General features: G+C 40.4%; 1 protein-coding gene across 4 annotated transcripts in view; it reads right to left on the reverse strand.

The window, feature by feature from the left end:
• Plcb1 (phospholipase C beta 1) overlaps window positions 1-21,434 on the reverse strand; it is an 803,221-nt gene that overhangs the window by 526,989 nt on the left and 254,798 nt on the right. For all 4 annotated transcript variants that reach the window (XM_029564145.1, XM_017798487.2, XM_008834353.2 and 1 more), the window contains exon 3: window positions 11,225-11,293. In XM_029564145.1, the coding sequence (XP_029420005.1) occupies window positions 11,225-11,293 (69 nt within the window). The remainder of the gene's footprint in view (window positions 1-11,224; window positions 11,294-21,434) is intronic.

Genomic DNA, 21,434 nt, shown 5'->3' on the forward strand with positions numbered 1-21,434 from the left:
GTGTGAATTGTGTCATTCCTCAACAAGTGCCTTGGGAGCTGCTAGGAAGGGGTCACGCTTAGTGAAATATTTGTCATAACTTAAAAATTAGAACTTAAATTAACCACACATTTCCAGTTCATTATAGTTCATAAACTGTATACACACATGCAGTGAGTCATGCATGCATCGCTCAAATACTCAAAGTACTGAGAGTAGACATACCAATGTCTCCTTAAATAAGGGAATGTATTCTAACATCCCAGAAAAGACAGGGTGACTGAAAAATGCTTAAAGAAAGTAAAGAATGCCAACCGCTGGAGAAGGGGTGCTGTCCCTTAGAGGCTACTTTCAGAATCTTTTCCTGTTCACTATTGGGTATCCTTGAAGGGAAGGTGAAGATGGAAAACAGGGAAGGATTTTAAGTACAAACATGCACCGAGGAAACCTACACCCCCACCGTCCTGATATTTCTGCTACCAAAGTTATATAAAGGTTTCTGTTTCCAAGGAAACCACTGACATATATGGAATTTAATGAACATAAAAAGGAACTATGCCATATAATTTACATTTGAAGACAGACACGAATAGCTGTCAAAATCCACACACACACACACACACACACACACACACACACACACACACACACAATTCTCTGAATTTTAAGCTCTGTTTTGCTCCTCTTTAGTAAAAACATAAACACATTTATGGAAACAGACTAACAAAACAAACAAAAAAAGCTCTTACAACATGTGAGGTGAGTTAAGAAACAGTCAGAACCAAGAATAAGGGACAAAGGTTGGTCTCGTTAGCAACCAAGTGAAAGTGAAGAAAGCTTTGATTTTGTTGTGTGAAGTGCTCTCTTCCAATGGCCTATATAGGATTGAATGTCTGGCTTCATACAATGGTAAATCTGTACAAAGTCAGGGACTTAACATACAATCAGGGAAGGGGGCAATGAATAAAGCCCTCATTCCAGCTCCAAGCCTCAGAGATGATTCATTGACACCACTGTTGTATAACATCCAAATAACGGCTCATTATGAGATTTCTATCTTGGCATCCAGATTCTATGATGAGCTATTTGGGATGTGACAACCCTTAAATAAACAGTCCATTATGAATATTAACATAACATGTTCATGATATAGGGAAAACGTGAATGAATATATATAGTGGCATTCTCAGAAAAATTACAAGAATATAAAAATGAAGTTTCATTAGGAAAAGAAAAGGCTAGAAGCAAATTCACCATTTGATCCAAGCACACCACTTGACTTTCCTTTCCCCAAATCCATTTTTAGGTACCCTGGGTATTCTTTTGTCTTTTCTCCTCTCACTGGCTCACTCTTTCTTTCTTTCTTTCTTTCTTTCTTTCTTTCTTTCTTTCTTTCTTTCTTTCTTCTCTCTCTCTCTTTCTTTCTTCTTCCTTTCCTATTGTGGTAAAATATACATAGCATGATTCACAGTAATTCAGGCAGATTAAGAAATTCGTACTGGGGGCTAGAGAGATGGCTCAGTGGTTAAGAGCACTGGCTGCTCTAGATGAGAGGCTGGGTTCAGTTCCCAGCACCCACATGGCAGCTAACAACCATCCTTAACTCCAGTTCCAAGGTATTTGACACACTCTTCTGACCTCTGTGGGGACTGCAAAACATGGGCACACTTGCATACACACAGGCAATACACTCATACACATAAAATAAAAATAATAAACAAAAAAAGATTTTTATAAAAAAGAAACTCACACTGTTGTGAGTTGGACAGTCATCACCACCGTCTGCTTATGGAACTTTTGCAGCTTCTCAAACTGAGCTCTGTACCCACTAAATAACGATCACCTCACCTCATCTCCATATAGCCTTGGTATCTACCATTTTACTTTATGAATCTGATAACTCTGGATACCTCACAAATGAATGAATCACATTTCATTTATCCTTTTGTATATGGCTTATTTCATTTAGCATAATGTATTCAAGGTCTGTTCATATTGTAGCACATATGTAGTATATAAAGCATGCAGGCCTTTTAAGGCTAATCCTCAATTTCAAAGCATATGCTACATTTTTGTATATCCATTTTTCTGCAGAGAGGCAGTGGTTGCCAAGCACCCTTTTGAGTTTCTGCTTTCAAGCCTTTGGGGGACATATCCTTCCCAGTCTCTTTTGTTGGCTCCTCCAAGACTCATCAATGTTTAATGCCATCAGGGTACTACCCTAAGACTCTGTGTGTGTGTGTGTGTGTGTGTGTGTGTGTGTGTGTGTGTTGAGTAGGGCTGTGGTACATGCAAACGTACAGGCACAGATTCACTAGGGATTCTAGGGCAGGATCTCAGTTATCTTCTATCATTTTTCTCCTTATTGCCTTGAGACAGGTCTCTTCATGAACCAGAAGCTTACTATTTTGGCTAGACTGTCTGGACAGTGGACAATCAAGATCCCCTTCTCTCTGCCTCCCATGCTGGGGTGCTAGGCACACCCAAGGCTTGTGGCTTTTCACGGGTGCAGGGGATTTGAACTCAGGTCTTCATGCTTGCAGAAAAAGTACTTTTACTTACTGAGCCATTTCCCCAAAGCCTTGACTTCCTTTTTTTCCCACAAACGTTCACTGGGAGACCTCACTCAAGCTTTGAGCTTTAATATTCCATCTCCTGGGCCAACATCTCCCCTGAACAAGCAGATATGAGTCTTAATGACAGGTATCTTAATCAATTTTTTAATTATCCAAAACCATACTTACTTTTTATCCATTTTTCAATGATCCTGGTCTGTTTTCCCATCTCAGGATATAGCAACTCAATTGTCCTAGCCCCCAGGCAAAAATATTCATAGTTGTTCTTAAATTCTTTCTTTTTCTTATACTTCACATCCAACATAATAATAAATTCTCTGTCCTGACTTCAATGTGTACTGAGATGTGGCTATGTTTGTTCTGCCTCAACAGCTACCACCTTGGTCACAAATCACCATCATCCCTGTAGAGGGTATCTGCAGCACCCAGTTATCTGGTCTCCGTTATTTCTTCTGAAGTGTACCCTCAACACACTCATGATTGCTGCTTTCAGAGACTCAGATTCTGTCAGTCCTTTGCTCAGAACTTCCCACACCTCCTTACCTCTACCAGAGCAATGGCCTAAGTCATTGGCCTGGTTTCTCAGGCCTGAACCCCACTGTAGCTGTACTGACTGCCATGCTGTTCCCCAAACACACTATGCATGCTCTGCCCTTGGGGCCTTTGCTCTCGCTGTGCCCTCTGCCTGGATGCTCATCCTGTGGACATTCACCTAGCTTTGTTTATATTTAGGAAACTGTATCTTACCATCAAGATAACCTACTTTACAACAGCCGTGTAAAATAACAAGCCTCTCAATGGCTTGTGGCCTATGGTGTTTATCTAGACTTCCTTTTCTCAGTGGGAGCCACTTCTCTTTTCCCCACACTATGACACGGAGGAATGTGTTTGTAGGGCTAGAGACCACGGTGTGCTTTACCGCACTACTCTCTGTTCACTGACATCAGGTTAGTGATATCAAAACCACCGAGTATAAGTATTTACCCACATGAAGTCAGCCAACACAGAAAATCAGCAGTTTCTGTTCTTTTTTTAAGACCCAATTTACCAGTACAACCATTTCTGAATAGAAGTTACATGGAGAACTGAGCTCTCTGTCCTGTTTGTTCACTGCTGTTTTCTCAGAGGCTAGGAACATGCTTGACTGAAATCATCACTTACTGACTACTTGAGAAACCCTAAAGAATGAAGTATAAAAGGCATATTTTCTACATTAAAATTAGAAAAGCAAAGCCTAATCAATTTTTGAAATTTAATTCTACTCTAGTGTTCCCTGTGGAATTCTGGTGACACTATATAGAATCTAGACTTTAACTACTGCTCTAGATATTTACAAGGCACCCATATGGAAATCAGCATTTATTGTTGGAAATAAACTGCTCTTTACCAATAGAAGGAACTGGTCGCTAGGCCAGCATGTGAAAAAATTCCCTTTCTATGTATGACACAGTTTGGAATAAAAGTTAAGAATGTTCCTTAAGGATATCGTCATATGCACCACTGAATTCTGAATATGGGCAATCTGAGGGTCTCTCTCAATATGGAAGCTGAGAGATTTCTTTCACTATGACTTTGCTCACTGTGGATCACAAAATCAATTTAGAATCACATTCAATAAGCCATGTATAAAATTTGACATAAACGTTATTTTCTTTGAATCTTGTTATGTTCTTGACATTGTGACTTGATTTTTTAAAGCTCACTTAATTAACCATGTAAAGGCAAGAAGTTTTAGGTTATGCCACCTTGTCAGCACCAGTTCTAGAACCTATACTATGGGGAGTTAGGCCTGATTAATCCCCTCATTTAAAGTTTAGAATCACAGAGGGGCTGGAGAGATGGCTCAGAGGTTAAGAGCACTAGGATTACTAAGCCACATTAAAGCTATGCTTTAATTAAAAAAAAAAAAAAAAAACCACCTTGACTCTCAGCATCCATTTTAAAGCTAAGAGTGGTCTTGAAGTGTTGAGAACCCCATCCTTCAGATTTCCCTCAGAACTGTGCTCCTGAGCAAGAATTTTGCTCATTCTTTACTGAAACGGTATCTACAACATGAAACGAAGAGGTAAAAGTCAAGGCCTTATGTTCTTGGAGAACCTTACCCTCTCTGACCCTTAGACCTAGACCAATGCACACAATCATAAACAGGTGCTGTAAAGTTCTCTTATTGCTTTTAATGAGATAAAATACTGTTTGCAGCCCTTTGATATGTAAGAATGCATACACACATTGATATACTATCTTGGGTGGGGAGCAAGAAGGGTCCTGAGGGATTAAGTTCACGTGCCCAGGTCACAAGAGGAGCACGTGGCTAAATGAGCTTGTTTGCATAGTTAAATAAAAGTTATTTGTCCAAAGTGTGTCCATATTATAAAAGTCATTACCCCAGCTACTCTTGCAGAGGACCCAGGTTCTGTTCCCAGAACCTACATGAGAACTCACCACTATGTGTAACTCCAGTACCAGGGGACCAAATGCAAAGTAATCCCCCGTGGCAGTTTGAATGAGAATGTCTCCATAGGCTCCAAATATGTGAGCATTTTGTCTCCAGTAGACAATGTGGCCATGCTGGAAGAAGCACATCACTGGGGCTGGCTTACAGAGTTCTCAAGCCTTGCTAGATCTCCAGTTGCTCTCTGCTTCCTGTGCCTGCTTGAGATGTGAGGGCTTAGCTTCTGCTCCGACTCCAGCCACCTCTGCTGCCACGTTTCCTGGCGGTGATGGACTCTTGCCCCTTTGAAATCGTAAGCTAAATAAACTCTTCCTTTTATAAGTTCCCTTGGTCATGGTGTTTCTGTCACAGCAACAGAAAAGTAACTAATACAACCTCTAAGACAAGGCATCCACCACACCCCCAGTTCACAGATGAGGAATGTAAGGCCAGCATCAAGTACATCTCCTTGCAGCTCATCAGTCGTGAAGCTGCACAGGATTGATAATGTCGTGTCCTTACTTGATCTACTTTTCAATATTCCTAAGGGCTCACTACACTCTAGGAATCATGAGGCTGAAGACATAAACTTTTTGCAGTGGCCTCTTGAAACATTCCTCATATGCCTTACAGCAAAAAGTATACTTAGTGCTGTGATGACCCAGAAGATATACCCATATGCATGGAAATATTCCATGAAACAGGATGCCCTGCACAAGACTGGTATTTTTAGTTCTATTCAAGTCTATTTCATTTTTTTAATGTGGAATATGAGCCACTAAGTTGATCTGCTAGATCAAGAACTTCTAACAGATCAGATACTACACTACAGTGACAAACACTCTTTCTAAAAACAGAATCCTTCTGAAATCACAAGAGTAGATGTACGCAGCATAAACTAGACATATATAGTGTAGTGCTGGGCTCTTTCATGTGCTTCATAAATGGGCAGTAGAATGGAGGAAAGAGTAAAATTGGAAAAACATTCGAGATTTAATGATATGAGCTGTCTGTATTCTTCTGTTTTTTACACTTAGATTAAAAAAATCTCCCAAAGTCTCTCCAATGAGAAATTTCAAAATTGGTAACTTGAACAAAGGCTGTACACAGAAGAGCAGATTTGCGATCATATGTACTGTGCTGGAAGTCAATGTTTAAATTCATTACCAGGGCAGTGCAGAGCCTTCTCCACTCCCCACAAATGTTATTTCGAATCACAGCAGGCAAAGAAAACAGTTCATTTTCAACTAGATGTTGAATTTTTATGTAACAAGATGTTGTGAAAAACAAAAATAATATGAATACACAGATAAATATTTGCAGGGTGCCTCAGTATTTTGGTAAATATTTACTCCACAAATGTTTTTCTTTGCTTTGGGTCTAGAAGCTCCTGCAGAAACTCTTCCACAGAATCCGTTCTCCTGTTTGTCCAACTGTCCTGAGATGGGACGTTTGTCATCTTTGTTCCTCTTTTTCTTCTCTTTTTCCCTGTAGTTATTTTTCTTTCTTCATCTCTCTCCCTTCCTTCCTTCCTTCCTTCCTTCCTTCCTTCCTTCCTTCCTTCCTTCCTTCCTTCCTTCCTTCCTTCCTCCTCCCTCCCTCCCCTCCTCCTCCTCCTCCTCCCTCCCTATAGCACACTGAGTCCAGGTAGTGCTGCCTGTTGAAATGCTGACTGGTTTTGTTGGCTTGCTCTTGTGCAGGTCTTATCCCTCCCTCTCAACAGGGTCTTGCTTACACAGCCCAGTCTGATCTTAAACTTGCAATCCTGTCTGCCTCAGCTTCCCAAGGACTAGGGTTACAGGCTTGCAGCACCACGCCCAGTGCTCCTCTACATTTTAAATTTTCAATTTTTAAGTTCTGCAACGTTCATCTCAGAATTTTCATTTTTTGAGAATTTCATACATTGTTTTTTACATGATTTCCACCACTTCCTCTCCCCACTCCAAGTCTTCCCATATCCCTCCAACCCCTCTCAATTTTTTGATGATTTCTTTGATTATTGTAGTCAAATATATTTTAAATATATATGCACAAATACATACACACACACATATATGTGTATATAGTACTGAGTCCATTCAGTTGTACTGGTATGTACATGTGTTTAGGACTGTCTACTTGGGATTGGATAACCTATTAGGGAGCTGTTCCCCAGAGAAAACTGACTTTCCCTACCTCACAGCCATGATTGCCTGGAGTGCTTCATCTGGACGTGGGACCTTATGAAATCTGCCTTGTCTACACTGGCTGGTCAACTGGCGTTGTCACTATGTATGTCTTGTTAAAGTAGCCATAGCTGTTGAGACTTCATGGTCGCAGCTTTCTTGTGATGTCTCGAAGACACTATTTAGCAGCAAGTATCTTAGACCTTTGGCTCTTACAGTCTTTCTTCCTCCTTTTCCACAATGTTCCCTCAGCCTGGGGTTTAGGGGTCATATTGTTGGTGTATCAGTTGGGGCTGGGCACCCCATCGTCACTTATTCTCTCTATTTTGACGAGTTGTGGAACTTTGTAGTAGTCTCCATCTGTTGCAAAAAGAAGTTTCTTTGATGGCTGGTAAGATCTATACTTCCCTGTGGATAGAAGGATAGGGAGGCCCACTCAAAAGGAGGGAATGCATGCCTGGCACTGTAAACTTGGCCAAATGCCCATGGCTGGAGAGCTCACAGACCATGGAGGAGAACCTACTGCTGTCACTTTCAGTCCAACATTCTTTCTCAAAAAATATTTTATTATTCTTATGTGTATGTGTGTATTGCCTGCACGTAGGTAAGTGTATTCCTGTCGTGCAATGCCTGTGGAGGTCAGAAGAGGCTGTCAGATCTCCTGGGACTGGAGTCACAGACAGTTGTTAGCTCCCATGTGGGTGCTGGGATTTGAACCCGGGACTTCTGCAAGAACAGTCAGTGTTCTTAACCACTGAGCCATCTCTCCAGCCCCCAGTCCAACATTCTTAATGGTCTTTGATGAAGTTTCTCTGCTAAGGTCACATGCCTTCTTTAGCAAAGTAGCCTACTGGAATCATCCAGAAAGGCTCTAGTGGACAGCTCCTCTCTCCTGCACACCCTCTAGACTTGCTGTCAGGAAAGGAGCCCAAGAGCTGCTGACGATAGTCACTGTGTGGAACCTGAGGATGGAAAGGGAAATGGAAGCTAGGCTGGGGAAGAAAAGAGGTTTCAAGTCCCCAAGACTAAAAATAGAGCATCAGAATAAGTCTTGATCTGAACCAGACCTTGCTCTCTGCAATTTGCGATACATTCCGGTAATTTTAAGTAAGGGATGCTTGCATTTATTGAGGTTGAGTTGAGGAAATACATATTTGTTACCTTAAGATTTCACATTGATCCATTTGGCCTCTTTACTGTCTATGGGTCCACAAAGCCCTTTTCCACCAGGCTCCCACACCGATCACTCTTAACAACATAAACTTTGCCAATTTAAAACAATGAAGAAATGACTGACTTCTGGAAATGTTTTGAACACTTTATATATATATATATATTTAATATTTTATTTATTATTTTTATTTTATGTGTACGAGTGTATTGCCTTCACGTATGAGAGTGCACCTGTGTCATGCATTGCTGCGGAGGTCAGAAGAGGGCTTCAAATTCCCCAGGAACTGGAGTTAAGGATGGTTGGTAGCTGCCATGTGGGTACTGGGAATTGAACCTGGGTCCTCTGTAAGAGCAGTTAGTGCTCTTAACTGCTGAGCCATATCTCCAGCCCAGTTTTGAACATTTTAAATAATGCCAAAAAATAATGTTGTGAGGAGTACGGAGGGACAACTCGGTGACAGAGTAGTAGCATGTATGAGGTTCTTGGTTCTGTCGTTAGGATTGCAGTTTTTGTTTTTGTTTTGAATGGCAGTATCAACAACATACATTAAGGTAGTGATGATGCTCATACTCTGCTGCAAATTTGTCTTCCAGTGCCCTGCTGCCCTGCATCATCTGCAGCCATTAGATTCCCAGGACACTAGACTCTGGGGTGAGAATTAGACGAAAGCATCTTTCCCAGGTGACTTCATGAGCAGTTAAATTTGAGAACTCCTGTGCAAATGGTTTGCTAATGAATTATTTCACCGCCTGCTTACAGCATTCCTGTTAAGCACCTATTATCATCACCACTGAGCCTGAGGCAGAAGTCAGGCTCAGCAAGGTCATACAGGGAAATTGAATGGAAGGAACCAAACTTTGGATGTTAATCTGCAGTGAGCCTCAGAGAGACTAGAAAGGAAGAAGAAGATGGTAAGATCAACAACAGCCCACAGAGAAAGCCATCAGTCCCCCAAAGAAGTGTTAGCAGAAACAGTCAAAGCCTGATATTCTAGGTTTCAAAAGTACATCCTCGAGAGAGGCATTTTGGGATCTAATCATAGTTTATCAGCTAAACACAGCACAGATGCCACTTCTGTCATTTATCGATATTCAATAGACATTTGTCAAACCACATCCGTAAGCAAGGCCCTCACCGACAAGCTGGTTGTGAGCTGTAATGAAAGAGACCAGCTCCAGCCTACTGCTCTTCAGGAGGCAGAGGATAGTCTGTGACTCCTGATGCCTGAGAACCAGTAGGATCTGGTGTGGTATATGCAACTGTCCTCAGCCAGTATTGATATCAAGTGAGGGCAATAAACCCAGGTTAAACAGCAAATTTCATTGCTATCTTGTCAACACATTATCCACAAAACTTGGCTGAAATTTTGTTTGGAGAAGAGGAAAAGCAAGGGTTCTTTCCCACACCAAACTGAATAATTTTGAATCATCAACAAAGCATTAATTCCAAGATGCTTGATCTGAAATGGAAAGAGTACTGCAGTTCCTTACTTGCTACCAGGAGATAAATCTGCATTGTTGGCTTGTGTCACATGAAACAGTTCTGATTTTTGCTCCTAAACATTTTTGTTTCACATTCTGCTGTCAGCTGTTTTAACTCTTTCAGCTAAACCCCAGCACAGCATCTGTGTTTGCTCCACGCCAGACTTTGTCAGCGCCCACCCACTGCCCCATTATGTCTGGGAGGAAAACTCATCCCAGCTGTTTTTTTCACTACATCTCCAAAGCAACAGATCGTTCTGGATGTCAAAGAAACTACTTTGACCTTTAGAGGATAAAATCAAAAGTTGTAGGAAGACAGTCAAAGGAAACAGAGTTAAACTCCCAGTGGCATACTTTCAGGCTATGTGGATGAGGTGGGCATGAAACGTAAATGCCTCTCTTCTTCTTTTACTAATAATTGTCTCTGTGAGAAATGAATGTTTAAATCTCTGAATTTTAGATCTAATAACAAAGAGTTTTCAACTTTGATGGTAAATCAATACACCCTACCAGCCAGAGAAGTGAAAAGCATGCATTTTCTTCACCTAACACTTTAATATAATCTTCAGAAAATATACTGTAAGTAGTTCTTTGCATGTTTCTTTAGAAAGGTTTTCAAACCCAGACCACTGACACCCCACTTAACTAATCTTAAAGCACACTGGTCTCTCTAACAGTGTACAGAATCAAGACTGTGTCTTTTGGCTTCATGGCATTGTTTTAACTGCAAAGCACTTGGGTTTCATAGGAGCCTCATTCGTTAGGGTAAACGTGGGTTCTGATAAATGCAAGTAAATAAAATTATGTTCACAAGTGCTTATGAGATTTAGTAATATTTTCCAAATAATCTCAAATATAGCTTAGGCATTTCAAATTAACCAACACAGGTTGAGTATACTTTATTCAAAATACCTGGGATAAGAGTTTTGAATTTCAGATTTTTTTTTTTTACTTTGAAACATTTGCATATATGCAATTAGATTTCTTGGGAATAGGATCAAAGATTGAACATCAAATCCATTTATGTTTCATACACACCTCTTACATAGCTGAAAGTAGTTTTACAAAATATTTTTAGTGACTGAGACACATCACATGAAGTCCACTCATATATCATATGTATACTCAAAAATTCAGATTTTGCAGTATTTGGATTTTCCAATTATGGATGCTTAATTTGTAACTTCTTTGATATAATTTCCCCTCAGCAAAAGTAAAACTCCAGAGCAATATGCTAGTCCCATATGCTTACTCATGGTTTCCATCTTTTAATAAAAGTGAAAATGTATAGGGCATAGTGGCTGTTGTGTTCTACAACATCCACAACACAGAAACTTTTAATGGGGGCAATTACTTGATATCCTGACACAGACAAAGAGTCAAAGCGGCAGCTGGTGTGGCACAGATCCCCTTCCTACCTTGGGGGCCTTGGCATGCTTCCCACACCTGGCATCCTTGACAAGACTGAGATCCAACAGCTCCGTCTCCTAAAAGGCAAAAATGTGAAACTGTTATGGAACCACACAGATCATTTTTCCATGTTTCATGTCATTGATATCACTTAAAAAATATCTTCAGATTTTCCAGGATATTTCTGCAGTTAGGCTCTTCTTTCCTTCATATTGTTTCATTGAATTGAGAGAAAAACAAAAAGATCATCAATGGCTAACTTGCTCAGTTTAATACATACTCCAATACACTTTCTAAAACAATTTGAAAAATAAAGTACATCGTTTGGGTCCCTAAAGTCTAGCCTCTAAGCCACTCCCAAATGAAGAGGAATCAAATTCTTTGTTCCACAGTTGAAAATTAACCTTGGAGTTATAAAAGCAGGTTCATGATGAGTGGAAATCAAGGGGACAGAGATTAGTGAGGCCAGTGGGAGGAGGTGTTCTCAACAGCTCACTCACACCTTCTGCATCTAGTAAAGATGTGGATCTGTCCCCTCTCCACCACCAGGCTTTTGCCCCAAAACCCATACCACCATGCTTTTACCTATTCATTACCAACCATCAAATCAACCACAATATGCAAATCACTCTAGGACACAAGGCATATACATGAGTACTTTCCTGGAGTTCCATTAAGTGGAGGAAAGGAACATAAAAAAATATATATGCACATGATAAGAAAGAGTATGTTAGTGCCAATTTAAAAGTTTAAGGGATCTTATTCCTCTTAGGGGCTCAGGGAGGAGTCATTTAGCTTGGCAAAGAGGAGAGAAAGCAGGCTCATTCCAGAAGGATGGCGCAGGGATGGGAGTAATTTAGAGACGAATGGCCCAGAAGTTTGGGTTGAACCTTAGTCATGATTTTTAGATATTTCCAGACAAATTATGTTGCAGGGAGAGAGAGGTAAGAGTGAGAGGATCAAGAGGCATCCAGGAGCAAAGAATAGCAAAATTGTAGGCACGGTGCATGGTGGGAGTGTGATAAGAGATGCATGCGGGGGACAGTCAGCGTTCCATTTGGATCGAGTGTAGAATATGTGGAGAGAAGTCACGGAAGATGACACTGGAGGGTTAGAAACCTTGATAGTCTCCCAATGGACAACGAGCAAGAGGTTTGTGACATAGATGCCACCAGGCAGACAGCACTGTGGTAAGATGAGCAGAAATGTCTTAAAGTGATTCCAAATGTCCAAAAATGTTTCCTGTACAAGAGTCAGTACGAGGTAGGCATCTAGCCCTCTTCTCCCAGAGGAGGCTCTGCATCATGCATGATTCAGGGGGCAATAGGCTCTCTAGATAGGAGGGTCTGTAATTTGTCATAGTCAGTCCAAGGTCTTCAAGTGCCAGCTCCTGATACTCCCAGACAGATTTTTCTAACAGGTGTCTTCCCATTCTAAATGTCTGGTACAAAATGGTCTGATTAGGTTCCTAAGGATTCAATGCAAAGGGTTAAATTGGAGATGGAGTCCTTCTATTGGCTCTGTCCACCTCTCAAAGGGATAGAATGAAAATTAAAGGGAATCAGACTCTTCTCATTCTAATTCCAATCTTGAAGTTTCCTGTCCCCATTTTAGAGGATCTCTTGACCTATGCTATACTGTTATTGATCCTCTGGAAATCCTCCCAAATCCTATGGAGTGATGGGTGGACCCAGGTGAAAGGACCTTGAAGGGCAGAACTGCAGAATTCACTCCTAAATTCACCCCATCTACAGTATTGAAGGCACCTGACGAGCATCAGAAATGATGCTATCAACATGACATTTCACGCTTGCATCAGAGAACTGTCCCTGGAGAAACACAGGAAACCAGACTTGAAGATGTTGGGGTCCTAGCCCATGTTTCCTCAACTCATAGTGACAGCCACCGTCTTGCTGAAGAGGAGAAGCAGGAAGGGAACCTTGAAGAAGTTAAATCTTCTTCAAAGACAGATGGGACTAGAGTGGATGTTTGGGAGACACTAGGCAAAATGAAATTTTATAAAAAAGACAAGAGCTGAATTCAGATGTGGAATGGGACAGAAAGAAGGGGAGGGCTTACCAACAGGGCTGCCTGTCCTGACTTCCTCCCTGAGACTACAAAGCCCTGGCAAACTGATGTCATAGTTTAGAGATGTTGATTTGAGAAATTTATCCATGTACAAATGTCATTCATTAATTCATTTGTACACTATTTATTGAATGCTGGCAACCTATAGGTTAGTAGTGAGTAATAAACCATAAAATGCAAAATTAGATTTTCCATTTTGAGGAGCTCACAAAAAAATCCAATCATCCTTTCAGAGGAGCCACTTTAAAGTACCTGCAGATACTGGGTATAGAAGGCCAGGCTGCAGGATGAGGAGTCTGCTAACCTTATCATTTACATGGGACGGGGGAGGGGGAACAAAGGCAGTTTCCTAGGGAAGAACAAGCAGGGAAAATGCACAAAGGGAGGAACTGTGAACAGACAACAGTCACCCAGCAGCTATGGAAAGGCACAGTGAACACATATGCCTGTCCATATATGTTGCATGACTGTTTACATAGACGTAGAATAAAAATTCTGTACACACATAATACGTTTTCCTAATTTTATAGCAAAATTTTCTATTCAAAGGTATTCTTCCCAGTAGAACGAACAGACTGAAATGTTATTTGTTTGATTATACACACAAAGCCTAAATTGAGTTCACAAAGAACTTAGTAGGCATCATTACATATACTTTGTATTGAAGATAATGAATATTGGTTTCTCCTTCTCGCTCCAGAGGAAGCATTCATTCCCCAATTCATGGGGTGATAGTTAATACCAGATACCCCAGGGATTCATTCTGGCACCACAGGGCTAAGAATTGTCTTTCACTGGTGTGTAACATTGTGTGTGCGGGAAAAGCACCCAGGGTGCCATGGTGTGGGTAATGTGGCATGGGAAGACCCAGGTGGAAGTGCTGCTCATGAACTCTTTCAGCTAGAAACAGATGATTAAAATAACAGCTCCCATCCCTATTTACATGCAAAAGCCATCCCTCTGGGGCTGAGCTGCATTTTGTCTCTCCTCCATGATGAAGAAAATGAAGAACGGAAGGCACAGGAACACAGAAACATTAGTTGTGTCATTAAAACTTTTTCTAGGTTAATTTTCCCGTGTTAATAGTTTCAACAACCCATTCTACTACAAAGCAGTGAAGTGGTCCCTTTTTTAGCCCACTTAAGAGTTACTGCCTTCCAGCTTTACAGAATTCACTGAATAGAAACTGTATCATCTATTAAATGGTGATAATACCTCCCATACCAGTGACTCTCAGAACCCAGCCTACATTAGAATTACCTAGAAGGCTTAAAGACATTAAGCCTGAGAATCTCATCCCTAATAAACTTCCAGCTAGGGCTAATGCCACTCAGATCAGAGGACCAGCACTCTGAGAAGAGCTGGTAAACACATGCTCACAGGCTTTTGCTATGAGGCTTTTGGGTGAGCGTGAAGAATAAATGCTTTATAATAGTTATAAATTATATGAAGAATCTCTAACTCCTTTTCTATAGGAAACTGTCAAAAATACCCACTGAATAGAAAAATGTGGTTAACAGCAAATAATCTGGGCTTGAATTTGATTTAACCAAAGAAAAGTGCCTTTAACTCCTATTTCGAAAAGTTCCCTTGTATTAAATTTCACCCTATACAAGTAAATGTCTTTAAGTGTTCAGAAACTCAAGCAATCATTGAAATGGTTTAATGTTGGCTGAAATGCTGTGCTACTTAGCTTTGGCGTCATATTCTAAAACATTAGCGGTGTCTTTAAAACAGTGAAAGGGGGAAATTTGTCTTCTTTACCCTCGAAGGCCATCTAAAAATGGTGATCTGCCTATGTATGAACAGAAAGAATGCAGCAATGGACCTCTATGAAGAATCTACTACTAACCTACTAACAATGATACCTTTGAAACTGCAATCTACATTCCCTGGACCACCAATAAATGTACTAAAGTATGTTTCTTTTCCCTTTGTAACAATGGGCAAAGATGAATTAGCAGCAATCAAAGGTTTGGGGAAGTTTGATTTAGATCTTGTTTTGAACACATGTGGAGAAAATAAGTGCTGGAAGTCAGGGAAAACTGGATGGTCTCTGGTGCTTATATTCAGCAGAAAGATGTCAGTCCATCAGCCACAAACCTACTGCGAGGTAGATGAGCCATGAAATCTTCTGCGAACTCAGGAAAGAAAACAATTTAAAACACAACTCTTTCCAGAATACCAATTTCTTTGCATTGTTACTAAATTCTATTAGTCATCCAATATAATAGCATGCTTCAAGTTCACACAGTATATAATCAGAGCAGCAATTACAGCCATAAACACTTCACAGAGATGATATTAGTGGATGGGTGTGTGGTGCGATTATGCACACCTCCACGTGTGGTATATTCATTAACTTGTGCAACCTCGACTTACCAAAAGTAGAATGAGTTAATATATTGACAACAAAATATCTTTCAAATGTACACTTAAAATGGTTTTAGAGTCTTGGAACGAGGGTTTTTGAATTAAAGAGAAGCAAGGACTTGGACTTGACTCTTTGTTCTTTAACTTTATTCTGTTTCTAAGCTGCAAAATCAGTGCAGGGCAGCTCTCCAAAAGTCCCTGTATGGCTCTTGTTTTCCCACCTGGCTTTTGTTTTATTCATTCCCTAGGCATGAATTTTGTCTTTGTCTTTTTTCCACAATCTGCATTACAAGAAACACCAATGGGAACAAGATGCATCGTTCCAGTACAAGGGTGGCCATCTTACTTTGTTTAAACACACTTAGCTTTACTATAACACAAACTTCTTAATGTGAAGAAGAAGAAAATGCAAGATTTTTCTTGGAACTTTGTTGTCAACACAAACTTAAGCAAGCTATTGCAGATGTTTCTGTGTCTGGGACCTCATCTGTCAAACATAGATGCAGGTGCCAGCAATATTTTGCGTATTGGGCTGCTGCTAAATCAACTGAGGTATTAAACAGACATCTCTAATTAGCAAAGAAGGGTAACGCATACATATAAATCCTCATGTTTGCAACATTTACCATTCCAAGTGAAAGGGAAAACATCCTAGTAGAAACACTGAAAGTTAGTAGATAAAGCATCTAGAAGAAAAATGTGGAATAAAAACGAACAAGAGAAAAAACAATCTGAAAATCTAATAAAGGTATTTCATGAAGACTTAAAATCTAAAAAAGAAAAACAACTTCTAGGGCTGAAGAGATGGCTCAGCGGTTAAGAACACTGGTTGTTCTTGCAGAAGACCCAGGTTCAAATCCCATCACCCACACGGCAGCTAACAACTGTCCTAACTCCAGTTCCAGGGGATCCGACAGCCTCTTCTGTCCTCTGAGGGCATTGCACAACAGAGGTGCACTTACCTACATGCAGGCAGTACACGCATACACATAAAATAAAAATAATAAATAAAATATTTTTAAAAAGAAAAACAACTTCTAGAGAAACCAGATTTCATTTAGAGTTACCTCTTCAGAGGGGGGAATGTTGGAGGGGAGGGAGTGGGCATGGATTTGATCAAAACACCTATATACATGTATGAAATTCTCAAAGATTTTGTACACATAAAATAAAAATAATAAATTAAATATTTTTTAAAAAGAAAAACAACTTCTAGAGAAACCAGATTTCACTTTTATGTGCCAAAATTAAATGCAAAATAAGATGAATATATGCAATAGGCAAAAACCCACAAGATTGTTCTTGTGTTATAGGTTCTAGTATAGCTATTGACATGGTTTCTGGACTTGGTTATAAATCTCTTGACAAAGACTACTCATCCTTTCTTCTCCATTTGTAAAATGCTTGGCAAAGAGTCCAGAAGAGAGACTGTATCCTATTCTAGTTTATGGAAAGAATCACGTACTGCTGGAGACTGTAACTGCTGTCCAACTTGGGCTCTAACAGGAACAAGGTATACATAGTATCACTGAGTCTCACCTTGGCTCCAAAAACCAACCAGATACCTAGTGGATACCAGCAACATGAAAAGTCGGCTGATAGTCATGTGGACTGCCAATCATACTTCCATGTTCTAAACACTTTGTAGGGCGCCCAAAGCCCTTCAATGTCCTTCATTCTGTTCTGGCGTCTGGTTTTACTCCTGGTCTTACTTCCAAATTCTTTGTCTCAGTGACACAGTCAAGAATATGACAATGTGGCAGATAATGGGGAAAACAGTTGTATTTGTATTCTCTTCTCTCCTTCCTTGGCTACTGCTTCTTCTTCAGAGATAAGAAATCCACCAAAGTTTGGAGCTCATACATTCCTTCAAGAGCTAAGATCTATACACAGAAGACAGCATGTCAAAATTTCAGGCAAGGTCTCTAATGCAATATTTAATCCAAAGGGGCTACTGCGTAAGGTGCTCATTTTGTGGATTTTTCTCTTTCTCTTGGAATGGGAAATGTTGCAAGCAAAAAACAGAGAGACAATAAAAGAAGGTGAGACCTAGAGGTGGAAGGCAACTGTAGTGACTACTCATGTAACAGGTATGCTAAAATACAGTCTGTGGAAAATGTATGGGTCTGAAAGACTTCCCACCTCATGTGTTTTTTAAATAAATTTTTATTCAATGCCTACAATGCAACACACATTCAGTAAATACTGAAGATATAATTTTGAGAAAAAAAATCACCCTTTAATATTAGCAGTCTTTGGTGGACAGATTTCAATCTGGATGTGGCTTCAATAAGCATTCCTTCGCAAGGAGACTGGGTCCCCAGAGTGGAGGGCTATAAGTCTAAAGGGTCACCCCAAGCAGAAAGGCCCCTCTGAGAAACTTATGACAGGGCTGATTCATGAAAGAAGACTTAACTAGAAGAGATGTTGGGGGCTGGAGAGATGGCTCAGTGGTTAGGAGTACTGGCTGCTCTTTCAGAGGACCCAGGTTCAGCTCCCAGCACCCACATAGCTGCTAACAACTATCCGTAACTCCAGGTCCAGGGAATCTGATGCTCTTTTCTGGACTCTGTGAGCATTGCATTTATGTGGTGCATTTACACACATGCAGGCAAAACATTTATACATATAAAAAATTAAGTAAAAATAAATAAATAAATAAATAAATAAACAATAAAAATAAATAAAAGAGATGTGAGTGGGCCTTTCAGTAGAAGATTTAGAAGTGTGTAGGTACAGAGGCTCTGTCCTGGTGCCTATGCTGTGCACTGACTAAGAAAAAGAAAATGTGGGAGTCAGTCACTTGATCCTGGGCAGAACTAGAGTTAAACATGAGAGTGCAGCTCAGAAGACACCATTGCACCCTGGTGAGACTCTGGCCCATTGAAACTGAAGAGAAATGTTTGCTGTTTTAAGCCACCAAGTTTGCGTAGTTTGTTATGAAACAGTAGAGAGCTAACATAGGACTCCCGGGTGACTTTTCAAATGATAGTAAATGACTTCATTTTAATGTTATTTAGTTGGCATTATGAAAACATGAGAGAAAAAAGTACATAATCATCCTGGGACATCATACCTATCTTAAAGAGGACAAATATCAGGAATATGGCAGGTCTTAGGAGCAGCATACTTAGTTACTAGCTTTCATTTATTCCCAGGCATCTCCTGGAGAGATAGCCACATTTGAGGGGGTGAGTGATGTTAAGGACTCAGAGTCATAAATAGCAGAATCAACAATGGTAAAGATCACACACTCTTCTGTTACTTCCTGTGCTAAGCAAAAGTCCTCACTTCATACTAATCAGGTTAACAGAAATCATATCCATCATTTTGTAAACAGATTCACAAATGCTGGAAACTATACCCATAAATATTTTGGGTGGGCATAGAATCTAATTTTCATAAAAGGTCTTTTGAAAGAAATATGGAAATGATATAGACTCATCAGAGAAGCAAGCTGCTTGAATGTAGCCAGACTGTCCTTCTGAATCACCTCAACTGTCATCTCTGGTCTACACACCTTTCGCCATGGCTGAGTGGCCAGCCAACACTTTTTTTATCTGGCCACATAAGCTGCCTCTATTACTCAATCTTAACTCATATCATTGAACACACCACTTACCTATTGATATTTCTTAAGTTCCTTCATTTCTCCATACCTGTGATTCTGAAATTGTCCTTGATCAATGGACTTGAGAACATGAGACAATGCAAATTCTTTGTCATCCCCTAGAACGACTGTATCAGAAACTATGGGATGGAGCCCAACAATTCTTTTTAATGAGCCTCAGAGCAATTCAAATGCGATCTGAGGTTTCAGAACCTCTGCCCTAGATCTTAAATAGAGACAAATGGTTGCCCACAGAGAAGACTAATTAAGCAGGGCTAGGTAGGGCATTTAGACACTTGGACTGGCTACCTTGATCTATTTATGAAATAATTGATCCAAGTCCTACCAGGAATGAGAGAACTGCTCATCAATAGTTTGGGATAGTTTTCTTCATGTTTCTCAGCAGCACCAGTGGCCCTGTAGATGACAGCAGCAATTTCCATGTTGAGCCCCAGTTACTCAGGTTCTAAGCACAGCTGGCTTGTTTCCAGATGTTCTGATTCAACTCTGTGCATGGTCCTTCTGTGCTGGCAACCAATTGTACTTCCTTTTCTCTTTAGTCACAGAATCAGGGCATGTCTAGTGATTTCTGAATTTTCTGAATTAAATATAAAGGACATCCAACATTGCCTCACCTTAGCAGCCTTCCTGAAATCTACCTGGGTACTGTTTTATTCTTCTCCTTCAGCTATTTGCTTAAAAACAGACACCACAAATTTTTGAGTTCAAAGGTTTTCATTTCAGCCTATCAAGCCACTACAGGATTCTAAGGTATTTTTTTTATCTTATGCGACATTTTAATATGTGAGGAGTTAATTGATTTAAATTGACACCTATTTAATAATGCTTTGCGTGTCATAATGCTTCTTTCTTTTTTCTTTGCAAAGATCACCCTGAGTTTTCTGGCAAGACAGAGGGATTCAACTGTGTCTCTTCCAAAGTTAATTTGTGCCATATGGAGTTTGGAGTCTAATGGGGGAAATGAGGCTTAATGAATTTTTCAAAGCAGAATATTCAGAGTTGATCAATATATTGGCCCCAAGCCTCTCCAGAAGTGCTGTGAATTTAGAAGTAAACTGTGCTTCTGATTCAACTGTTGATCACCCTCAGCACTAAGGCAAGCACACAAAATAAGGCAAGCTGTTCATACTAAGCATGCTAAGTGTCTGAAAAAGTTAACTATCTGGGTCTCTTTTCCATTTACTCACGGCATTTGTTTATCGTTCCTGTATAGAAATGTCTGTTGCTGCTCACCTGGCTCAAATCCCAACCCCCTTACTGTCTGGACACCATCCCCCACTGTTTGTTTTACTCTTGCCACAGGCCCTTGTGGTCTCTGACTGCCTTTGCCTCCTAGACACACTTCCCCAGGGGTGAAGGGAGAAGGAAGTGCTGGAAGGCCGTGTACCTGTGTACCTAGAAGTTGGAGCCAGCTCTTAGCTCTTTATTGACAAGTACAGGGGCAGGATGCCCAGCTCCCTGGCACTGGGGCAGAGTGAAGTTCCAGGTGTAATTTTGTAGGACATTGTAAGTTAAAGCTGGGACTCTGGCCAAAAGCTGGCTCTTCCCCTCCTCATTCTGCCTCCTCTGCTCTTTGTCCTGGCACCTGGGAGTACCTCCTTAGTAAAAGCCTTAGATAAAACTCCTTGTATGGGTAGTGGGGTGCTCTGTGTGGAGAACATACCTCTTATCGTTTATAAATAATTAATTAAAAAAATAATGTTAAGTCGGGCATGGTGACACATGCCTTTAGTCCCAGAACTTGGAGGCAGAGGCAGGCAGATCTTTGTGAGTTCGAGGGCAGCCTGGTCTACATAGTGAGTTCCAGGACAGCTGGGGCTACAGGGAGACCCTGTCTCAAAAAGAGAAAAAATAAATAAAAATAAAAGAGTTACACGTGAAATCTGCCAGAATCATGCACATTTACTGTTATTATTTTCTTTCCTGAATGTTTTAAACAATCGTCATTACATGCCCAATCAATGAGCACTCACTGAGAATGAATTGCCTCAGTGCTCTGTGTTTTACCTTGTATTATCCCCATATTATAAATATTTTGACCATGCCTGGGAAACAACACAAGAAACACAATTTGATTTATCTGTGCAAACAGTTTTGTCAAAGGCAAGCACATCATTACCTCAGAG

The sequence above is a fragment of the Nannospalax galili genome, unplaced genomic scaffold, assembly GCF_000622305.1.
Source record: "Nannospalax galili isolate Female #2095 unplaced genomic scaffold, S.galili_v1.0 scaffold1477, whole genome shotgun sequence".
In the NCBI taxonomy this organism is placed as follows: Eukaryota; Metazoa; Chordata; class Mammalia; order Rodentia; family Spalacidae; genus Nannospalax; species Nannospalax galili.